The 24,657-nt window shown below is 33.9% G+C and overlaps 1 protein-coding gene across 3 annotated transcripts in view; it reads right to left on the reverse strand.

Annotated features, from left to right (window-relative positions):
• The window catches only part of COP1 (COP1 E3 ubiquitin ligase), a 95,714-nt gene that overhangs the window by 51,098 nt on the left and 19,959 nt on the right, over positions 1 to 24,657 (reverse strand). For all 3 annotated transcript variants that reach the window (XM_084865206.1, XM_084865205.1, XM_084865207.1), the window contains exons 6-9: positions 22,727 to 22,795; positions 9,009 to 9,068; positions 7,213 to 7,289; positions 1,209 to 1,266 (exon numbers count right to left, since the gene is read on the reverse strand). In XM_084865206.1, the coding sequence (XP_084721332.1) occupies positions 1,209 to 1,266; positions 7,213 to 7,289; positions 9,009 to 9,068; positions 22,727 to 22,795 (264 nt within the window). The remainder of the gene's footprint in view (positions 1 to 1,208; positions 1,267 to 7,212; positions 7,290 to 9,008; positions 9,069 to 22,726; positions 22,796 to 24,657) is intronic.

Below are 24,657 nucleotides of genomic sequence, written 5' to 3' on the forward strand. Positions count from 1 at the left end.
CCTGCACCTTCTCCAATCTGTGTGTGTGTTTTCTATGCCTGTGTGCCTTCACAATTCAGGCATCCCTTTCACAATCCAGGACCGCTGACTCCCAACTGCTGGCCTGCCTGCCAGCCTGATTGCCCCTAACTACCCTCCCCTGCAAGCCTGGTCACTACCAATTGCCCTCCCTTGCAGGCCTGGTCCCTCCCAACTGCCCTCCTCTGCTGGACATCTTCTGGTGACCATCTGTGTCCACATGAGCAGCCATCTTTGACCACATGGGGGCAGCTATCTTGTGTGTTGGAATGATGGTCAATTTGCATATTCCTCTTTTATTAGATAGGATAATCCTTTCATGTGAAGTAAAAAGGGAGACAAGTGCCCATTTAATTGATCTAACTTAGTTTTTATAATGCATAAGAAAGTCATGCACCAAGTGGCCTTTGTTATATTTTTACCTCATTTCTACTTTTTCCTCCTTGCTCACTTCTGGATGTCAGGCATTCTCCTACCTCAGGACTTATTTACTTGTTATCTCTCTGCCTGAAACTTCTCAGAGTTAAGCATGTGGCTTGCTCCCTCACCTTCTCTTTGTTCAAGGATAACCTATTAGTATCTCTCCAACTAGGTTGGAAACTTGGTTACTTGAGATTTTTGTCTATTTCGTTTTTGTTCAACAATGCATCCCCAGAAACTAAAATAGCGCCTGGTAAATAGCAGGTATTCTAAAAAATATTTTGGTTGGATAAATGCGTATTTGAAAGTATTGGCTCTGAAGTCATAATCCTTGAGTTAAAAATCTCAGTTTTCTCTTCTTGACAGAATCAGGAGAATAGAAAGGGAGTGGATTGACAATTCTTGGGGGGAAAGAGGTGTGGGGGGTGGAGGAAGAGACTGGACAAAAGTTGTACACCTATGGATGAGGATGAGGGGGGTTTAGGAGCAGAGGGTGAGGTGGGAACCTGGTGGAGGGGAGCTATGGGGGAAAAAAGAGGAACAACTGTAATAATCTGAACAATAAAGATTTAAAAAAAAATTTTAACTCATCATTGATGAGCAAATAAATAGCTGATTATGTATCAGACCTATTAAAGTCCTAATCAACGTTACAGCATTCAAAACAGCAGTCTATATGATAGGACATTACAGAAAATCAACCTGATTTTACAACTCAAATGATTATATTCATAGTACCACCAAAACATATTTTTAAGCATATAATTTACCTGAGAACTGCCACTGAAACCTGGAGGTTGGCTGTATTCTGTGGAATCAATAATACTACTGCAAAATAAAGAGAGAGAAAATGTGATTTCAGTGTTTATATTATTTTATCAAGAGAAAAAGCAAAACTAAAATATGTGAATCCAATATTTATAATTTCTAAGCAAATAAAATATTTATTGTCAATAATTTAATTAGACTAAGCAAACAAAAAAAAAAAATAGCAAATATTTACACAAGTTATCTCTTTACCCCACCACCTTAAACATGCACACCATAAAGGAATATCAATAAAAAAATAATCAGAGGACAGGTACATACATAGATGTATGTGTTTCAATTTGGTTTTCAAATATGTTAAGTTGTTTGAAACCCTACTTACCGAAGAGTGTTGGGAAAAGAGCACAAGCATGCAATCAAAAGTGATGGTAAACAGATACTGCTATGCACTAAAGAGCTACGGGTCCTTGGACAAGTACTTTAAAACCACTCAGTTTTGCCCAATGGCGTGGCTCAGTGGTTGAGCATCCACCTGTGTGGATCAGGTCACTGTTCGATTCCTGATCAGGGCACATGCCTGGGTTGCAGGCTCAATCCCTAGTGTGGGGCATGCAAGAGGGAGCCAATTGATGATTAGCTCTCATTATTTGTTTCTATCTCTCGCTTCCTCCCTGAAATCAATAAAAATATATTTAAAAAATAAAATAATAAAACCACTCAGTTTCCCATATACAATCAGATGAGTGGGAACTAACTTCCCTTTATAATTTCTATAGTCCCTTTCAGGTATAAAGTGTTCTGATAATCATCTCACATAAAAGAAAGCTATCAAAAGAATAAAATAAATAAAATACCAATAATCTTTCTTTCATACCCAAAACCAAAACACCAGTTTTCTCTGCTCTGGTCAAACATATTTACTTTCTGCACTGGTTCTTTACATTTGGTTATATGGTCTGTGCATTCTCCTACTTAAAATGGTTCTCTCTGCACAAATACACATAATCATTATTTTAGGTTAGTACTCAAATAACCTCAAAGGTTATAACATAAGAGGCACTCTTAAGAGCACAAAGTGGAATTGAATTTCATCCCATAGTAGTTAAATGACTCTGGGTAAGTTACTAATGTTAATTTGGTCTCTTAGTTTCTCCATCTATTAAATGAGGAAGACACTTCAGAAAGATATGAGATTTAAATAAGTATGTTAAGTTTTCAGTACAATGCCAATATGTGGTAAAAATTCAATTAATTTTATCTTCTAGTAATAAAATTAGTATAACACTGAACCTCACACTTTAAAAAATATAATAAATCATATGGAATTGTCCTCACAGTAGTCTTTTTCAAAAGCAACACATATTACTAGATCTTAATTCATTGTGTTCTTAACTGTTTCTATAGAAAGACTTAATTATATAAGAAACAGCCTTCAAAGCTCTTACACTAAAAATTAAAGAATTAACACATAATGGGTTATTTCAAAATGGGTTTCGATGAAATATAATTAATGCTTATCTTCCTTGCAAAGAGTATGACAAGATCACATGCTATTTTTAGTATACTCCATCCAAGGCTAATAGGGCTAAAAATAAGGATATGCCAGGCATTCAAAAATATCTGTTACTTTTACTAATAAATTCCATTTCCCCAGCATTTGAATAAATATTATAAAATCATGTAGCTGTGATTTAGAGGTCAATAGAACAGAGCAATTTTTAGATGTGATTTTTTTATGGTTCAGATTTCTTTGACCACAAGTCTGAACAAATGATATTAGTGTGTATGAAAAATATTCATCTGACACAGACAACAATATGGTGATGACTAGAGGGACAAGGGAGGTGAGGGCAGGTAGAAGAGAGTAAGCAAAGGATAAACAGTGACAGAGATTTGACTTGAAGTGGTGAACACAATATATAGATGCTATACTATAGAATTGTACACTTGAAACCTATATAATTTTATTAACCAATGTCACCCCAATAAATTCAATTATAAAATACTCATCAATTTGCTAAAGATATTGACATTACAAATTTTAAATGGTACTTTAGTACCAGTATCTGCAGTTTGAAATTTATTTTTATATTCAAGTTTTACTTTTATTCACTAAGAAAAAATTATTATTGCATACATTATGTGACAGAAGAAATCTGAAAAATAAAACCTAATTATGTCCTTTTTAAAATCCTCTCCTGAGGACATGTTTATTGAAATATGGCCTATTCATACCTCAAAATTCAGAATTGGAAGGATCTGTCAATAGCTTCATTGAGCTATGACAATTCCAGTTTATAACAAGAACCTAAAGGAGTTTTTTAAGTCCTGAAATGCCTATTAATCAAATATGATTACTAAAGTTTTTAGCTAAAGTCATTTTGATTATTTTAACTCTTGGAAGTGAAAATCTATTTACACCAAATTTTAAGCAAAATAATTGATTTGCCAGCATAACTGATTTTCCAACCTACAACTGTGGAATTATGATAATAGGGTTCTAGGTCTGTCATATTCACAACTGTATTCCCAGTACCTAAAACAGTGTTTTATACATGTATGATACAATCCCAAAACTGGCTGAGTGACTAAGAATAAATTCTTCAAATATTCTAAAGAAAATTGTACTATTTCAATATGGTTTTCATAACTTGCTATATATGTTTATTACCTATAAATTTAATGAGTAATTACAGATGTAGAAAAGTAACCTCTCTATTATTGCCGAGGAAGTTTTATTTTTGTTTTGTGTGTACTTTTGTTTTAGTTCAAGTTAAAATTTCTGTATAAGATTCTTGAATGATCCTCCTTCATCTATGACAAGTTCAACTCCTTTGCATAGTATAGGGTTAGAGATAAGGTGAATATCCCATGTACTTCCAACAATAAAGTAATCAACTGGTTTTACTATTTCTCCCACACAATCAACTTCATTAAAATACAGCAAAACATGCCCTAGCTGGTTTGGCTCAATGGATAGAGTGTCAGCCTATGGATTGAAGGGTCCTGAGTTTGATTCCTGTCAAGGGCCCATGCCCAGGTTATGGGCTCAATCCCCAGTAGGGGGCATGCAGGATTTAAAAAATACAGCAAAACATCATTTATGTTCAAAAGTATAGCAGATATTTCTTAAGATATGTTTATAATCACTTAACATTGGGGAGAAGCTAGTTAAGAGATGATTCCATGAAGCTTCTATGCAAAAGGAACAGTATATGTAAAGGTAACCTATATCCTGTTTTGGGCCCTAGCTGGTCTGGCTCAGAGGATAGAGCGTCAGTCTGAAGGGTTCTGCGTTCAATTCTGGTCAAGGGCACATGTTGAGGTTTTGGATTCGATCCCCAGTTGTATGGTCTTTTACACTCACCTGTACTCTGCCTACTATTTTTATGGGTTAGAATTTAATTTAATTCCCAAAACAGGATTTAAAAAAATATTTTTATTAATTTCAGAGAGGAAGGGAGAGGGAGAGAGAGATAGAAATATCAATGATGTGAGAAAATCATTGATTGGCTGCCTCTTGGGCACCCCCATACTGTACGTGTGTGCCCGCACCTGGTATTTTGTGGAAAAGCCACACTCAAGGGGCCAAAGAGCCGAATGTGACTTGAGAGCCACTGTTTACCGACCACTGGTCTAAACAAGGCAGCAGGAAGAGAATTGACTGGATATGGCAGTTATAGCTGATCATAGCATATAGAAGACAAAATCCTGGGGATAGGAGGTCCATTATTTGTCTTTCTTTCTTTCTTTTCTTTTCTTCATTTAAATATATAATCTAATTACAAACCCAGAATATATGATATAGAGAATTCAATGACCTGACATATAAAGAAGGTCCTTAGTATAGAAATAAAAAAATCTACAAACAGGCTTTTAAAATAATAAGCCTGCTTAAAAGAAATCAAAACATTACATGGAGGAATAAAAATTAAAACTCTCTGGCAAACAATAAAGCTAATAATTATGAGGGAAAGTTATAACTGCAATTACAGACTATTTCTTAAAAATAAGGAAAAATCAAATATTGATAGTATAACAAGACATTCTTCTCAGCATGTTCAATTTCACATCCCAAACTTAAGGGTCATTTCCAAGAGTATTTAAGAGCAACATCATTTTTTCCAAATGCCTCTCTCCAACTCTGAGGAATATTCAAATTACTTGTTTTAATAAAATGTCAAAATACTCTTTTGAAGAAAATATCATGTTTCACTATTCTCCCTTCTTCAACAATTCACCAGTCTAAGTCTGCCAGAATCGCTTTTGATGATAGCTTTAAATACTAGTTTACAAATTTCCCAACAATGTTTTCATAGATTTAATGAAAGCCCTATATCTTCTATAAAACGTGCTACTTTATTTTACAATACCACCACTTCTCATCTCTTCTACATTAAAATCCTAATCCCAGCCATCATCTCCTCTCCTCTGAACTGTTGCAATACTTCCTAACTTTCTTCCCGACTTCCAATGGCAGGGGACTGAAAGGAACACAACTTTTCTCTATCCTCCACATGGGAACCTCAGTACACACTTTAAAATCTAAATCACATCCTGCTCAAAACTCTCCCATGACTTTCAATCATATTTACACTTCATAATTTGTCACCTTAAATGTCAGCTCTTTGAAGAAGTTTGACTTTCCAAACTAAAACAGAACCTCTGCAAATCCCTAGGATGCCTAATTTTACCTCCTGAGATTCTACTTACACATTATCTACTACTGCTACATTATAAATTTGCTTATTTAGTATCTTCCCCAACCTCCACACATATACTCCCCCAGAAGCTAAATACCATAAGGGGGAATTTTGCCAACTAGATTCAACATGTAACAGTGTCAAGCACATCAGAAGCACTGAATAGAGCAGTTACACTAATATAATATTATCTTGTCAGATGTTAATAAAAACCATCAGCGAGAGACTGAGTAACAAACACCTGGACACAATAGATATAAAGACATGCTACTATTAGAGGGAGAGGGATATGATAATGGAAACTATAAGTTTATTAGTGAATATTTTGTGATATGACAACTTTTGCCTTCCTCCATGTACTCACACAGTAAAAATTCTATGGACAAAGATCCCATGTATATTAGAAAGTGAAAGCTAAGTTTAAAAATAATAGAGATTGAGTCACAGTTTTAAATAAGCTTGGAGAAAAACAATCTGAATTACATAGCTAAAGTGACCCCTAAATAACTAGAATTCACGAGGATCTCCATAAAATGGTTAATGGGGGAAATAGCAAACATCTCAGGAATGCCCTTTAACTAGAACATCCCCTGTAGCCCTTTCCCTACATATCATACCAAACTAGACCTACAATAGCTTTCCTAAATTGACAGGTTCTGAAGGCTCATATAATCTTTTATGTTGGCATTAGATTGCATGATATTCCATGTTATCCTAAAACTCTTTGTCTAAAAAGTTTCCAGTGGCCTTGGCCTATGTGCCTCAGTGGATTGGGCATACCTAAAAGGTTGCAGGTTTAATTCCCAGTCAGGGCACATGCCCAGGTAGCAGGCTCATTGTCTCCCTCTCTCTTTATTCTTTCCTCTCTCTCTAAAAAATAAAAATGTCTTTAAAATAAAAAATAAAAAAGCTTCTATTGGACCATTACCTAAATGGATTAACAAGTTGAAAATACTTTCAGTATTTCAAGCAAGAAATTTAGGTCATACTTATTTCATCAACTAGAATTTTAAAAGGAACCACAGATAGTACCTCATAAATAGTGAATGAGGCCAGCTACTCATTCATTATATATAACAGTAAATTCATAATATAACAATAGTCTACTCAGTGACTGTAACTGGCATGAAAATTCAAAGCATTAAAGAAACAGGTGGGTAATCTGAATCTCATTTCTAGATCATGACCAAAAGTAATTTCTCTGGGATTTTGTACATTACATGGAAAAGACTTCCAAGGACTAGTACCATATATTCATTTTGTAACATAAATCCTATGCAATTACAAGTTTGAAGTTTTATACCTGTGTGATGGAGAAGGAGCTTCGAATTGAGGCACTGTGCTATCCTCACTGACAGGAGAGTATAAGCCACTCATTTCCTGAAAGCACAATTATTTGAATTATAGTAGGTAATCTAAACGTAAGATGTAAAAATCAAAATCAAAATCAAAATCAAATACGATATTATTTTCCAACCCCAGGTTTTTATCAGCCACTTTTTGTATCAACATCCAACTTTCTCAAGGCTTCCTCTCCACAGAGTGCTAAAGCAAGAATATCCTAAAAAGTTAAGAGATAAGCCTTTTCTATGATACACATTCTTAAAAAACTAGATATTCTTTAATAAATATTACTTATCACTAATAAAGCCACCAAATGCAAAATAAGGACAAATGTAAATATAGTTAGCCCTTGAATAACATGGGGGTTAGGGGCATCAACCCTCAAGCACTCTATATAACTGCTATAACTTTTGACTCCTTAAAAATGTCACTAATAATGGCCTACTAGTGAACAGAAGCCTAACACTTAACATAAACATTTAACACATATTTTGTGTACTATATGTATTATATACTGTAGTCTTACAATGAAGTAAGCTAGAGAAAAGAAACTGTTGTTAAGAAAATCACAAGGAAAAGACATTTATAGTATTTATTGAAAAGAAAACCCTACATATGAGTGAATCTGCATTGTTCAAATCTGTATTCAAGAGTCAACAGTACTTTAAATGAGATGTACAGTATATTATGTGAACAGTGAACTGGCTAACCACTGATCCAGGTGAGTATCTACAGACAATTTTAAGATAAATATGCCAGTATGGTAACTGGATCATTAGGTTCAATTCTCTGATGTACAAAACAGCAGAATGTGTCAGTCTCTTCTTTAAAAATATTCCCTGCAAACATTAAAAAAAGTAACACTTCTCTTGACTCAATTAAGCTTTGTTTAATAAAGACTTAAACTCTTAAGTTTTGATCATTAACACAGAAGAGCCCCTAATCAAATATATTGCATAAATTATGCCTCTGAATCATACCAACCTAGCTTCCTTTTTATATCCTATATTTTGATTCATGGAAATGTAGCAAATTTTAAAATGCCACTAACGATCCATAGTCAAGCAGAATTTTTTCTGACTGATCCAAACTCAGTTCAATCATATATCCAAGCAAGGGACATCAATATAGGTTAAGAATGCGCATGGACACTGAAATTCCACAATAGTACAACTCAAGGTCAATTAACAATAGGAAAGTATAACAACTGTGAATAATTAAAAGCATATAGTACATTTAAATATAGGTAAAGATAATGAACCTCTCAGAGATCCTCCCATGGATTTCTATAAGTAAACTATCATACTACACATTCTTAGATTATTGGTAATGTATTCTCATATCTTTTTTTAAGTTAATACTAGTCCTAGAAAGGCACAGTAAATACATCTAAAAAATATTTACTTAGTAAAAGGATGGAATTGTGACATCTTTTAAGATTAATAATTGAGGGTTTTGTGGAAGATGATTTAAATTAATATGAAGACACACAATAAAGTTGAATAATTTTTTCAACCTGCCCCAAAATAATTACAGTAATAAAAAGCAGTAAAAACAAATTTAGAATACATTTATCATAAAAAAGTGATGCTTTTTCTATAAAAAAAATGCACTTTCAATTAAAATTAAAGTGACATCTATCTGTTATTTTTTATATAATGAAGTCCAATCCCATAAGTTTAATGCAGCAATTTAAAGGAAAAGTGACCATTTCATGAAATTGAAACATTGCCAGAGAAATTCTTGATATCTTACTTCCACTCTTTTAATATCCTCTTCCAAAACACTTAGCTCCTTCTGGATCTGTTCCAGTTGCTGCAGATAAAAGAGAAAAAGAAAACGCCTAAACCAAACCATACTGACAGCACCAAGATTATACAATAACTTACACATTTGAAAAATGATTTCTAGAAAAATAGGCACTATTATTAAATTGTAAAGATGAAAACACACACAAAAAGATCTGAAAGTGTTATGTTAAAATGTAAATGAAAAGAAGTAATACATAAGAAAACTAAATGTACTTTTTAAATGTAAGAATTGACTTTGTAATAAAAATATAAACGACAAGGCAACTTACTAAAAATATAAGACATCCAAAGAACCTCATTTTAATGTCAGCAATTATTTTTTTTATTTTTTTTTTAAATATATTTTATTGATTTTGTACAGAGAGGAAGTGAGAGAGATAGAGAGTTAGAAACATTGATGAGAGAGAGTCATCGATCAGCTGCCTCTTGCACACCCCCTACTGGGGATATGCCCGCAACCAAGGTACATGCCCTTGACCGGAATCGAACCCGGGTCCCTTCAGTCCCCAAGCCGACGCTCTATCCATTGAGCCAAACCGGTCTCGGCTAATGTCAGCAATTATTATAATGTCAGCATGTCACTTGTTAACCCATTTCAAAAATAAAAATTAGCCTAACAGAGCAACCCAAAAGCAATCACAAGGTAGCATCTTAACATTTCCTTCTTAAAAGCTTTTTAAAGACATAGTTAGGATGTCTTACCTTTGCTATCCAGCCTATTGCTTCATAAGCTTTTCCCATGCCATTTAAATGCAAATATTTTAATTGCTGAATCACATTCAATACATTTAACCATTTCCCTCTCACCAGGTTTTTATTGCAAGCTATCTTAAGTATCTGAAACTTGAGTCTGAATTTCAAGTTTTATTAAGAAATTATTTAAAATTGTTATTAGAAAATAAAGAATAGGCAATTCTTCACTATATAAAACAAAGCTGCCTTCCAGAAAAACAATATGCTTCAAATTCTATCACCAATATGTAAGTTGCTGTCTTATTCTTAATTCAGCAAGTAGCAGAATTATGAAAAAGTTATGTTCAAATCAAGACAGCCTTCTTGCTCCAGAATTCATCTGTTAGCCACTATACTATACTACTTCTTGAAAGCAGTACCTTATTACTTAGCTTTCACTTCTTTAATGTCTAGTAAGGTTAAAGAGTCTTCTAAGGTTTATTAATATTAGGACCAGTCTCTTCTGTGATAATATAATACATACATAGTTGCTCATATAATTGATAACTTATTCAAATATTTACCAATGCTAAGCACTTTGCTAAGCCCTGGGAAGAACAGTATTTAGAAACTATAGCCCTTGCCCTCATAGAACTGTCTAGGGGAGATAGCAAACAAGTAACCAATAGTTATGTCACAGTAAGCATGAGGAGGATGGTATGCATACAATTAAGGGAACATAGGTTGCTCCTAACCTAGATTGAAAACTCAGGGGCAGGAGGGGACAGGTAACTGGATAACTGTAAGTACATCTGAAATTAAATGGAAGGCTGAGCCTTGAAGGACTAATAGAATTTTCCAGGTAGAAAACAGTGGGGAAATACAGAATAAGCAGTGTAAATAATGATACATACAAAAACTATGAGAACAAAAGCTCTGAGGAATAATAAATCTGAAGTTATGATAATGAACAAAATCACTTAATGTCAGCCAGCATAACCAGAAGATATGAGAACAAGAACTGGATAGTAGGAACACCAATGATTAAGAGATTGGCAAAGGAAAGGGAGACCCTGCATAACTAACTATCAAGGGCAAAGTGGTAGCCACGAAACTAGAAAAGATGCATACTAGAAACTTGGAGTGGGGTGTAAAAAAGGCAGTTAGCACTGCCATGCTTTAAACTCTTCCATCTAATAAACTTTCCTCCACCCTAAGATTTTTTTATAATACTCCAAGACTACTTCAATCAGATGGCATTCAAAACTGAACAAAAGAATACTGGTACATTTTCAGAAAATAGCTAGTTTAAAAAAAAAAAAAAAAAAAAAAAAGAGTAACAGAACTTAATTTATAAAAATAACAGTGACATAACCACTGCATACCTATTAGACATCCAAAATCCAGAATATTGACAAAACCAAACGATGATGAAGATGTGCAGCAACAAAAACTCTCATTTATTGTGGTAGGAATGCAAAATGGTACATACAACCACTTTGAAAAACAGTTCAGCGGTTTATTAAAAAAAAAAAAAAAAAATCAAACATAGCCTCATCATATAATCTAGTAATTATAGTTCTTGGTATTTACTCAAAGGAACTGAAAATGTATGACCAAAGAAAAACATGTTTATAGCAGTTTTATTCATAATTGCCAATCAACACATTTTTCAGAAGGTAAATGGACAGTGTTACATCCAGACAATGGACTATATTATTCAGTGCTAAGAAAAAATGAGCTGGCAAGCCTAAAAAGATATGGAAGAAAATTAATGCTTATTACTACATTTTAAAAAAACAAATCCAAAAGGCTATAAACTAAGAAAAAACAAAATAAAATAAAAATCTATAAGTTGCATGAGTCCAATTCTCTGATATTTTGAAAGAGGCAAAACTATAGAGACAGAAAAATCAGTGGTATTTAGGGTTTGGGAGTATAGGAAGGGATGAATAGGTAGAGTATAGAGAAATTTGGGGCAGTGAAAATACTCTGTATGACACTATAATGATACATATATGAAATTATACACTTTAAATCCACATAATGTATAAAACCAAGAATACACCCTAAAGTAAACTATGGACTTTGTGTGATTATGATGAGTAAGTGTAGGTTCTTGAACAAATGTCCCCTCTGGTGAGGAGGAGGCTATGCATATGTGAGTGCAAAAGATATATGGGAAATCCCTGTACCTTCCTCTCAATTTGCTGTAAAAAAAAAAACACACACACACAAAGTTTAAAACTGCTCTAGCCAATACCGGTTTGGCTCAGTGGACGGAGCATCGGTCTGTGGACTGAAAGGTCCCAGGTTTGATTCCGGTCAAGGGTTGTGGGTGTGCAGTAGGGGGTGTGCAGGAGGCAGCTGTCAATGTTTCTCCATCGATGTTTCTAACTCTCTTTTCCTCTCTGTAAAAAAAATCAATAAAATATATTGGGAGGAAAAACTGCTCTAAAAAAACAAAGTTTTTTTTCTAATCATCCGAGAGATGCAAATCAAAACAACAATGAGGTACTATCTCACACTCGTCAGAATGGCTATCATTAACAAATCAACAAAGGTCAAGTGATGGTAAGGATGTGGAGAAAAAAGAACTCTCCTGCACTGCTGGTGGGAATGCAGTCTGGTGCAGCTACTATGGAAAATAGTATGGTTTCCTCAAAAAGCTAAAAATCAAATTCCCATTTGACTCAGTAATCCCACTTCTAGGACCATATCCCAAGAAACCAGAAACACCAATCAGAACAGATTTATGCACCCCTATTTTCATAGCAGCACAACTTACAATAGCTAAGATTTGGAAATAGCCTAAGTGCCCATTAGCAGATAAGCAGATTAAAAAACTGTGGTACAGCTATACAATGGAATACTATCCTATATAATAAAAGGCTAATATGAAAATTATCCCCTTGGGAGTTCAACCAATCAGGAGTTTGACCACTTGCTTTGACATATGCTGACCACCAGGAGGCAGCATGGAATGAAGGAATGCCCCAGCCAGCGACCAGCAGCCAGGGGAAGGAAGGCCTGGGCTGGACCTGATTGCCGGCCAGGCCTAGAGACCCTACCCATGCATGAATTTCTTGCACTGGGCCTCTAGTGCTGCTATAAAAAAGAAGGGATTTTTACCATTTGCAACAGGATGGAACTGCAGAACATTATGCTAAGCAAAATAAGTCGGTCGGAGAAAGATAAATATCACATGATCTCATGTATACGTGGGATATAATGATCAACATAAACTGATGAACAAAAATGGATCCAGAGACAAGGTGGCACTGAGCAGACCGCCCAACCTCGGAGAGTAGGAAGGGGAGGGGGTGGTTAGAGATCAACCTAAGGACTTGGACTCATGCATATTAGCATGACCAATGGACACAGACACTGTGGCAATAGGGGCTCACCCTCACGGGTGGGAGTGGCGGGGGGGGGTGGGGTTAGTCAGGGAAAAAAGGAGTCATGTAATACTTTAAACAATAAAAAAACAAAAAACACTAAGTTTTTTTTTTAACAGATATACACACACAAACTCAAAATAGTTACCACCAAAAGCAAAGCTAATTTAGTCATATGAAATGAAAATTAATACTTATGTTCTATAATGGCAGGCTTGACTCAGTCCTTCCATAGGAACTTTTTTTTGGTTGAGAAGAAATGAAGTATAAGCAAGAACCCCATCCCACCCCACCCCCCCAAAAAAAAAATTGGACCATAGGGGGCAATTAAGATGACTTACTTAAAAGCAAATGTAAGTAGACATCAATACCAGTAGACTGTGATAAGTTAGACTGTACAATGTAATACTTAGAGTAACCCCTAAAAAACGCCTAAAATAGTGGTTAAGCGTTGACATATGAACGTCAACGATTCAATTTCTGGTCAAGGCACGTGCCTGGGTTGTAGGCTTGATCCCCAGTGGGGGCCATGCAGGAGGCAGCCAATCAATGATTCTCTCTCATCACTGATGTTTCTATTTCTTCTTCTCCCTTTCTCTGTGAAAGCAATAAAAATATTTTTAAATAAAAATAAAAAATAAAAAATATCCAAGTAGCTCAAACCAGTGTGGGTCAGTGACTAAGCATCAACCCAGGACCAAGAGGTGACAATTCAATTCCCAGTCAGGGCACATGCCCAGGTTGTGAGCTCGATCCACAGTAGGGGGCATGCAGGAGGCATCCAATGGATGATTCTCTTTCATTGATGTTTCTCTCCTCTCTCTCTGAAATCAATAAAACCTATTTTTTTTTAAACAATAACTAAAAACATACAAGTAACCCATAAGGAGAAAAACAAGAAAAATAAACAAGTAACAACAACAACAAAAGAAACAAGTCTGGCAGAATGGACACAAACCTTTTCTGCATAAGAAACTCCCCTAGAATATGATTCAGTAATTGATGTAACAAGGAAACAAAGAATCAATAAGAATGCAGAAAATTATCACCTTATATTCTACAAACTTTACATTGCACCAAGCAATTGCAAAAAAAACCACTTTATTTTGGAGCACAAAACATTTCTAAATGTAACCAACTACTAGGTGATAATGCAAATATCATATTCAAATGAATAAAACAATGTATTTTCTGACAATCCAATTATAACAGAAATCTGTAACAAAAAGACAAGAAAATCTCCATGTCCAAGTAATTAACTAATTTATTTATAAAATAACACACTGGCTTAAGAAAAATATAATAAAAATTAGAAACTATTTTGAACTAAGGAATAACAAAATATCATACAAAAATCATTAAATTCAGCTTTTAAAAAAATTTGGCCTTACAAGTCCAGAGCAACTAGGTCGGGAGCGGCAGTGACCAGACCCGGAGCAGCGGGTTGTGGAACGAACCAGAGCAACAGAGGCCAGGCCCAGAGCAGCCAGGCCCGAAACAGCTCACTCCTCGCCTGCCCCTGCCCCAAGGCTGCCTCTCAGACATGGCTGGAAACTTTTGCGGGAACTTGAGGGTGTGCTGAATCAAGTGATGAAGGCTTAGATCTGGATGTGTTGAGTTAGTATAGCGCTGGGGTGTTAATCTGTGAGTGCCTTAGGTGGGGCCTGGATGAGGCTGGTTGACCTATTTGGAAATGTCTTTTGTGTGAAGTGTATCATTGGGCATGTGGAGGTATTATTGATATGAGAAAATGCTAAGTAACAGATTTACTATCTGAAAAGGGATTTACTATCGGGGAAAGGGAGGGAGGAAGAGACTGAACATAAACTGTGCACCTATGGATGAGGACAATGGGGAATGGGGAGGGGGCAGCGGGTGGGGTGGGAACCTGGTGGAGGGGGGAAGAAATGAGGAACCTTTGTAATAATATGAACAATAAAGATTGATTTAAAATAAAATAAAATAAAAAAATTGGCCTTAAATGCTATATTAAAAAAAAGTCTGCATATGTACAACCAAGTTAACAAATAGAAAAGGAACCAAAAAAAAAAAGTAGAAGGATGGAAATTATAAAAAGCATAAATTAATAAAATAGAAAGCAAAACTAAGTTATAAAGTCAAAACTTGGTTTTTACATAAGACTCAAAACTGATACATCACTGGCAAGAACCAATCAAGACAAGAAAGAGGGAAAGACAGCACTAATCAGCAGAGTCAGGAATGAAGGACATCACTAAAAACTCTGGAGACTTTAAAATTTTAATATTGAGATATTTTTATGCCAATACATTAGAAAATTTAGATGAAATAGGTAATACCTGGAGAGAATATAACATATAAAAAGTGACATTTAAAACAAAAACCTGAATAAGGCATATAACTATTCAAACAACTGAATCAACAGTTTAAAACTGTAAACAAACACATCGGTGGATGATAAAGATCATTATAAACTGATGAACCAAGAGACAGATATAGAGAAAGTAAAGCAACAGGCAGACTGTCAAATTACAGTGGGGAGGGTAGGGATATCAGGGGGAGATAATAGATCAACCGAAGGACTTGTATAAATGCATATAAGTACAACCAATGGACATAAAACTATGGGGAGGGAGGGGATGTCTGGGAGGGAGGGAGGGGGGCAATAAAAAAAATCAATAAAATATGTAAAAATAAATAAATAAATAAAACTAAAAAAAAAAAAAAAACTGTAAACAAACAGGTCCAGATAGCTTCTCCAGTAAGATCTTTAAACATTCAATCAAGGTATCCTTCTTACACTACACAAATTCTTCCAGAAAATAGTAGAGGGTTTATTCCCTAACTTGTTTGATAAAACAACAATACTTACAGCAAAACTGGGCAAGACCAGTATAAAAATAATTATAAGACAATCTACCAACGTATAGAGGATGCAAAAATCCTAAACAAAACATTACCATACCAAACAACCTATAAGAGGACATACATCATGACCAAGTTTGGTTTACATAAGGGATGCAAATAAGGTGAACAAGCGTCCTGGTGGGGTTTCCTAGAATGCAGAACATTCTGGGATAAAACTATTCCTGAGCAAATCAGGACAGCTGGTCTCCTTGTGCCGATTATTTACTTTTTAATGTTAAATCAAACCAATGATTAGACTGCACAATGAACACCACTAATGATTACAAGAAAAAAAAAGATCCTCTTAGGAAACTGTGAATAAAAATTACTTCCTTGAATGATAAAAAGTACCTAGGAAAAACCTATAGAAAACATCATACCTAATGGTGACACGCCGAAAGCTTTCACTTTGAGATCAGCACCAAGACTAGGGATGCCCCGCTATCACCACTTCTATTCATCCTTGTACCGGATGTCCTAGCCAGCAGAGTAAGACAAGAAAAATAAATAAAAGATATAAGAATCATAAAGAAAGAAACTAAACTGTTATTTGCAGATGATGATGTGTACACAGAAAACAGAAAAGAATCTACAAATTATTAGAATTAATGAGAGTTTAATGAAGTTGCTGGACGCAAAAACATGTATGTGTAAAAATCTACTGTATTTCTACATACCAGCCACATAAGAAAACAGAAATTAAAGACATTTACAATAGCATAAAAAAATGATTGAAGAACTAAGAACAAATATAAAATAAAGATGTATAAAAATATTACCCTGAAACATTAAAATTTTGTAGGACATTCTTAAGGACCCAACTCTATGGAGAAAAATATGTTTATGGGTTAAAAGACTCAATATTGTAACGATATAGTCTCCCAGACTGATCTACAGAGTAATCCTAATAAAAAAAAAAAATCACAGGTATATCACAGAAATATACCAGTTGGTTCTAAAATTTATATAGAAATACAAAGGCCCATGAATATCTGAGACATTCATAAAGAAGAACATATGTTTACTTTAAAGTTCTAGTATTTAATACAATGTTGTTTTTCCCTCCCCCCAAAAAAAGACAAATAGTCATATATGAAAGAAACTAGAAACAGACCCACACATATATGGACACATTATGTATATGGACAAAGATGGTATATCAGAGCAATGGGGAAATGATGAACTCTTTAGTTAAGAATACTTAGACAACTGGTTATCGATATGAAAAGTTCCCTATCCCTCACATTATACACAATCAATTTCCAAGTAAATTATACATCTGAATGTGAAAAATAAAGAATTAAAGCTTCAAATAGACAACACAGCAAAAATGTTTTCATGACCTCCAGAGGAAAATTATTCTTCAACACAAAAGGTACTAATTGTAACAGGAAAGATGAATAAATTTGACTCTAGTAAAGATAGAAACTGCTGCTCATCAAATGACATCAATTAAGACAATGAGAGAAGGAAATATTTGCTATAGGTAGTTAGGTAGATAGCTAGATAGGCAGAGAGATAAGAAAGAAATAATTTTTATCTTATATTGTATATAAACAACAAAATATTAAGAAAATCAACTAACTAAACAGAAAATATGCAAAAAGCCTTAAGCAAGTATTTCACACATACACAAAAAATTTAAATGGCCAATAAACATAGCAGCAGGTGCTTAACCAAAGTAGTCATCAGGAAAATGCAAATTAAAACCATAAAGAGAGCAATAAATACCTCAAAGATCAGCTAAGTTGAAAAATCTATTGATACCAAGTATTGCCACACAAATTCAGTGTTATAGAAATACTCATACAATGACCCTAGGAAGTATAACTAAGGAGCACAAGTGCTTAGTAAAACAGTTTGTACATAACTTGACTCATCTTTTCCACTTCTACATACATCCCTTACAGATATATATGCTAATATATATATCTGGTTACATATATAAGATAGTAAGCAGCCTTTTGAAAATAGTCAGAAACCAAAAACTCAATAGTCCATCAGCAACAAAAATTAAATATTCATTTAATAGAATACAACAAAAACAAATCAAATACAGCCATATACAACAATATGAATGAAGCTTAACATTGAGCCAAAGACAACAGTAACAAAATATATCTACAGAAGCGTATTTATGTAATATAAAAAAAAAACACAGAGAAACATAAATACTTAAGCATCAAAACAATAAAGAAAAACAGAAGGTGATTACCATAAATATCAGAATAATAACTCTGTAAAGGCCAAGGAAGGCTATAATCTGAAAAGGGGAAGAAACTTCAGGGTTCCTAGCAATAATCTATTGTTTAATCAGGATTGTGGTACATGGATGGTCACTCTACTATGATTTTTAAACTCTAAATTTGCTAAATAAACTTTCCTGTCTTAGTTAATATAAAAACACTGAAAAATTCAATTCATTAACATTCCAAACAAACCATAAAGAAACCAGGACTCATCAAAAAATGTCCTGTTACAGTAATTAAACAGGTATCACAAATATCCAAGTATATTTTAAAATGAAATTAAAAATATATATAAAGCAACTGTTCAAATGCTAGTACAAATTTGCACAGATCAGACTGGCTTTTATATGGAAACCAAAGCCTGATTGTTCAATCTAAATATGAAGAATAACATGTTCAGTTATAAACTGACTAAATGCTGTGGTAGACAGGCTCTAAGTTTGCTTCCATATATTGCCATCTCTTAGTATTCATACCCTTTTAAATTCCCTCTCTTCGTGTGGGCTGGAACTAATGACTTGCTTTTAATGAACAGAAAACAGTGGTCCTCGTGTTGGGATGTCACGTCCAAGATTCAGTTACAAATACTACATGACTGTTGTTTTCAAAATCTCTCATTTTCTCATGTGCTTCCAAAGGGAAGCCAGCTGCCATGTAGTAAACTATCCTATGGAGAAGCTCTTGTGGCAAGAAATTGGCATTTCTTTCCAAGAGCCAATGAGTGACTTTGAAATGGTTTCCATCCCAGTGGGACTTTGAGATAACTGCCATCCTGGCCAACAGTTTGTAGCTTAGTAAGACCAAGGCACTCAGTTACACTGCACTCAGGATATATACGTTTGATGTTTGAAACCATTAAATTTGAGGATAGCTTGTTACACAACAAATAACTAATTCAGAGGTCTAATAAATGCACAATCCCATCTCTTCATATTTGAAAGAGTCAGTAGGGTAAAATAAGTAAAAAATGAAAATTAAAGATAGGATCCTAATACCCTAAAATAGTAAGAAGATGTGACATTGGAATTAATATGTTAAATCTGAAAGACAGATTTTACTCCTTTTTGGTATACATCAATGACTAAACCAAGACTCACCATAACCCCAATTAAAAGTTAAGTATGGCCAAAACCGGTTTGGCCCAGTGGATAGAGCGTAGGCCTGTAGACAGAAGGGCACCCGATTCGATTCTGGTCAACGGCATGTACCTTGGTTGCAGCCACATCCCCAGTAGGGGGTGTACAGGAGGCAGCTAATTGATGTTTCTCTCTCATCGATGTTTCTGACTTTTTACCCCTCTCCCTTCCTCTCTGTAAAAAAATCAATAAAATATTAAAAAAAAAAAAAAAAAAGGTGAGTGGCCAGGTGGCTCACTCAGTTGGTTGGACCACTGTCCTATACACCAAAAGGTTTTGGACTCCATTCAGGTCCAGGTGTGTTTGGGAGGCAACCAATCAATGTTTCTCTGTTTTTCTCTCTCTCCCCACATCTCCCTCTTTTTTCCTCTTTCTAAACATATCCTTGGGTGAAGAAGGAGGGAGGGAAAAGAGGGAAAAAGGAAAGGAAAAGGAGGGAGGGAAAAAGGAAGGAATGAATGAATAAATAAGCAATCACAAATTTTCAAAATCTGAATGCTAATCTTAGGAAAATAAGTTCAAAAGCAGTACTTTGCCTCCTGATCATTCTGTATTTTTACTTGAGTTAAGTCCAATTATAAATTATACTATAAGAGATAAGACTTTTTCTAATTATATTCATTTTGAGGATTCATTTTGAACATATACTATATAATATACGCAAAAATATAACCAATCACTTTATTCCATCTTCACTAAATCTTGAAGTATATTATATTTTCTAGACTAAAGTTTATTATGATTACAAATCATTACTTCAATCATGAAGAAATTTATGAAATATAAATCTAAGTAACAGGTAAACTTTTTAAAGTATGTTAACCTAGCTCCAAATTTTCAAATGTTTAAAAGTTTGTCAACCTAGCTCCTCAAAGTCCCATGTGTAATTAAACTTGAAATACTCGAAAATCACTGAATGATGGCTATACTGAACACAAGAAAACCAAAAATGTATTATTTACAATATAATCTGTGCACAGAAGAGGCACCAATATTCAGAAGTACCTGGAACTACAGTAGTATGTACTTGGTTAAACTGCTTACCATGATAAAATATGGACCAAGGAAAACCACAATGAATCATTCACATCACATTACTTTGAATTGTTAAGCTGAAAAATTCTAAAACACTATTACTCCAGACATTTAATAACAAAAATAGAGAAACTCCAAATTAGAGAGAAGACAAATGAGGATCACAAGAAAGAGTTATTGTTAAAAACCAATTCTCCATTGATCTCTCACACCACTGCTCATCTTGTGATAGGTACTGTTCTAAATATCTTTTCAATTATGTATAAAGCATGTCCTGTCAAGACAGAAACAGCGCTTCTTCCAGGAAACAGGGCAAATTTAGTTTCTGATCAATATAATAAGAAGTGTGTCCCTGCATCAAGGTTGGACAGGTTTGCTAATAGACCCATTTAAAAAGACTGGGGTATCCTAAGTTCAGGGTTCCTTAGTTGTAATATAAATCCATGTATGTGCAGTGTCAACTGGATCCATCTCTACATTGCCTGTATAGAACTTGGGGGTCACAAGAAACTGATGCAAACACGAGGCTGACACTGTCAAATTGATATAATTAAGTCCTTTATCTCCAACCCAGGAGTCACACATCTGCTGCAAGTGTCTATAAACTGTGGCAGGCTAACTTGTTAACTTGCTAGTAAGATTAAAAACCTCAGAACTCTTACAGCATTTTTAACAGTATTATGCTATGTTCTCATTACTTGAAACAATTTCAAATCTAACAATTTATTGTAAGCATTAATAGACCCCTAGAGAAGCACTAAGAAACCTCAAGGGCTAATGAAAACCTTAAATAAGGCAGGATACAGACAATGACCAGCCATTTCGTTTAACCCCAAATACTTAACTGATTCATTTAGTCATTCATTATCAGGCAATTTCCTATGTACTGAATCTCAGTTTCAATAAGTTCAAAGTCTAAAACAAAAAGAAACATGTACAACTACTGCAAAACAATTGCACACTCTATTTTAAAAGTAGGGTATTGTATGGAATATGAAAATGTATCACTCTTCCAAAGAATTTTCTATAGAAAAAATGTTGAGTGTACATATTCAGTTAATAATTTTATTTCATATATTATAAAATTTTCAACTTTGTTATTCAAAGTGTGGTCCAAGGACCAAGAGCATGATCAACTGAAGTTTGCTAGAAATGTAGATTACCAAAATCTGACACACACGCCCTTAATCAGAACTTGAATTCTAAGATCCTCACACATATTAAAGTTTAAAGTACCCAGGAAAAAAAAAAAAGGGAATATAAATCTTAAATTTATAATGAAGATAGTGTTTTTGATAACAGACATATTAAAATAAAAATTGTTAACAAAAGTTAAGGATAAGAAAAATACAGTCCTAAATCATGTAAAAAATAATTAGCTATAAACACTAGTATAATACAAAGATTTTATCTAAAAAGCTTAAAATTCACATCATGAATAATCATAAAAGGGGAGTTATCAAATTAAGATAGGTTCTGGCAATGCACACTTAAAGTATTTCATCAAAATAGAGACATTTCTCATCTTTTAATTTTCAAAAATTAAAGATAGCCAAGGGCCTAGCACATAATAGGTGGTCATATTTCTTAATGAGTAAAAAGTATCCTAATTAAACAACTCAAAATAAAAATACATGAGATTTGAGATAGAAATTTAAATATAAAGCAACTTTCAAAGTTATATTTGCATACAAAGAATAATCTATTGTTTAATCAGGATAGTACTACATGGATGGTCACATTCTAACCTAAAATGCTAAATTTTGCATTTGATTTTTCTATACTTAGTACAAGTGTGATATGACTAAGGAATTTTATAAATGTTAAATTGGAACATTCCAGTTATAAAATTATTCATAAAAATTATCTTCTAGCTATCCTGCATGACTTACATCTTGTAAGTTCTAAATAGGTAGCTGTTTTTACCCCATTATGCATTTTTATCATTACAAAAATTGTAACCCTTTCTACCTAAGGTTCTATTTCCTAAATTTTCTTTCAGGGTGAAGAATGGGCTGTCATTCAAGAATTCTATTTTATATTATTCACAGCTTTGAGGTAACTCACTGCATGCAATCCTATATACATTTCCAAAAAAGCGATTTTTAAAGAATCAAGTTGTAAAGGTAAAATAAGTTAAAATAACAAAGCTTAAGAAAACTCAAATTCTTTTTAAATATTAAAAAAAAAAATTTAACCTGGTATGCCTTTACAAAAATGGGGGAGAAATGGGAATAGTTAACAACAGTAAATAAAACATTATGTAAAATACACAAAATAATATACCTCTCTCTTATTTCTTCTTGCAACCTTGAGGAATTCCATAAGGATCTGTAGTTGGGCTGCATGTGATTCCTATAATAGAAAATTATAATTGTTCTTATAAAAATATAACTATGAGTTCAACCTTTTCTTTAATACCACAATATAATCAGTAGGAAACAACTTAATGCATCCATTTAAGTCAGTCTATTACTTCTATTTAGTTTTCCCATTTGCTAATTGGGAAATTTTAAAAAGCAAACTATTTTCCCCAAAACTAAAACTAATTTTAAGAAAAAGATACCTTAAATACATTCCTCATCTATCTTGCAAAAAAACTACTCATGGTAATTAGCAATTCTGCTATCTGTCTTGCCTTTCTATTTCCAATCATACCAATACATCATTAAGGAAAAAATCATGATAAGATTGACAGAATAGAAATTCTATACACTAATATCACTTTCCTCATAAGAATTTCATTTGAAGGGAAGTAAAAAGCATGATAAATGAAAAGAAATCCGTATATCAGAAGTAAAATTTACTATTTCTGATTATTACTTACTCACAGATGTGACAATTAATAGAGTTTTATAGAAAATTTCAGTCAAAATCAAACATTTAAAAACAAAATTTTAATATAATCAAGTGAAGGAAGGGGTAAATAACTCAACTTGGTAACAAACAAAAATGTAACAGATAAATGATTATTATAAATAAGCTTAACATTTTCTGGGTATCAAAAAATACAATTACAAAAAATATATTTTTTAATGTTAAAATTCGCATAAAGCATTAAGGAATTGCAAGTGAATCAATAAATATATGTAAAAAGAAAATCAAAATGGAATTGCAATGAGATAGTTTATGAACAAATATAATGTTTCATATATATTTGAAAAATAGAATAAAAATGCCAGTGGAACACTATCAAAACAAACAAAAATAAATAAATAAGAGAGATTACCAGTTAACTGCCATGCGTCCAAAACGTAAATCATACCTCTTGCCTCTACAGACACTTATGGCATACAAATGGATAATAAAACTTGCATTTACCTGGCTATGCAATAGAATCATAGGAGCCAGTTGTTAAAATAAACACTTGGGCAGGTTTTATCTGATTCTATTACTCTAGAAAAGATTCTAGGAATACCATGTGTGTTTAACAATTCCCCTGATGATAAAATAAACCCATCAAAATTTGAAGAATCACTAAGATATCACATTTACTACAAAAGAGTGTGGCCACTTCACCTCCATTCCAAGGGATATATTCTTTAAAAAACATTTTAAAGAATAAGAAGCAAATAGTTCAATGAAATGTTTAAGCCAAGACAAGTAAGGACAAAGGAGGCAAATCTGAACTGAAAATCACGTTAGGATTTTCCAATTAACACACACAACTGAATTAATGTATCACAACTAAATAAGTGTGCTCTCCCTCCTGGGACCAGGCCACACCTTTTTCCCTTTCTCTCCTTTTCCCCCCACACAGGATGTATCTCCTAAACTCTAATGGACCCAAGGAGACTTGCGATCAGGGGAGCAATGGGCAGAGGCAGCTCATCCTGGGCTAACCCTAAATCTGTCCCCAAGCTCCCCTTTTCTCTGACCCTCCAGTGAATTGACAGCAGCCCCACCTTGGTTCACTTCTTTCCCATAATGTTTCTAGAGAGCTAAAGCAGCCCTTCCTCATCTCTCCTTGTTGCTTTTCTGTCCTAAGTTCTTTCTTGTTTCACTGTCCCGTTTTAATAAATATATTCTCAAAATAAAAATAAATGAATACATACATCTGTAAAGCATGGTGTGATGAGATTTTAAAGTGAAGTCTTTTCTTGAATAACAAACTGGCATTTATTGAACCTGAGACACATTAGTGAGAAGTTAAACTATCCCAAAGAACAAACAGGGGCTCTGGGTCCCAACAATATGACAATGTATCCCAGGATACA

Source organism: Pipistrellus hanaki, assembly GCF_964339955.1.
Source record: "Pipistrellus hanaki genome assembly, chromosome: 18".
Taxonomy (NCBI): Eukaryota; Metazoa; Chordata; class Mammalia; order Chiroptera; family Vespertilionidae; genus Pipistrellus; species Pipistrellus hanaki.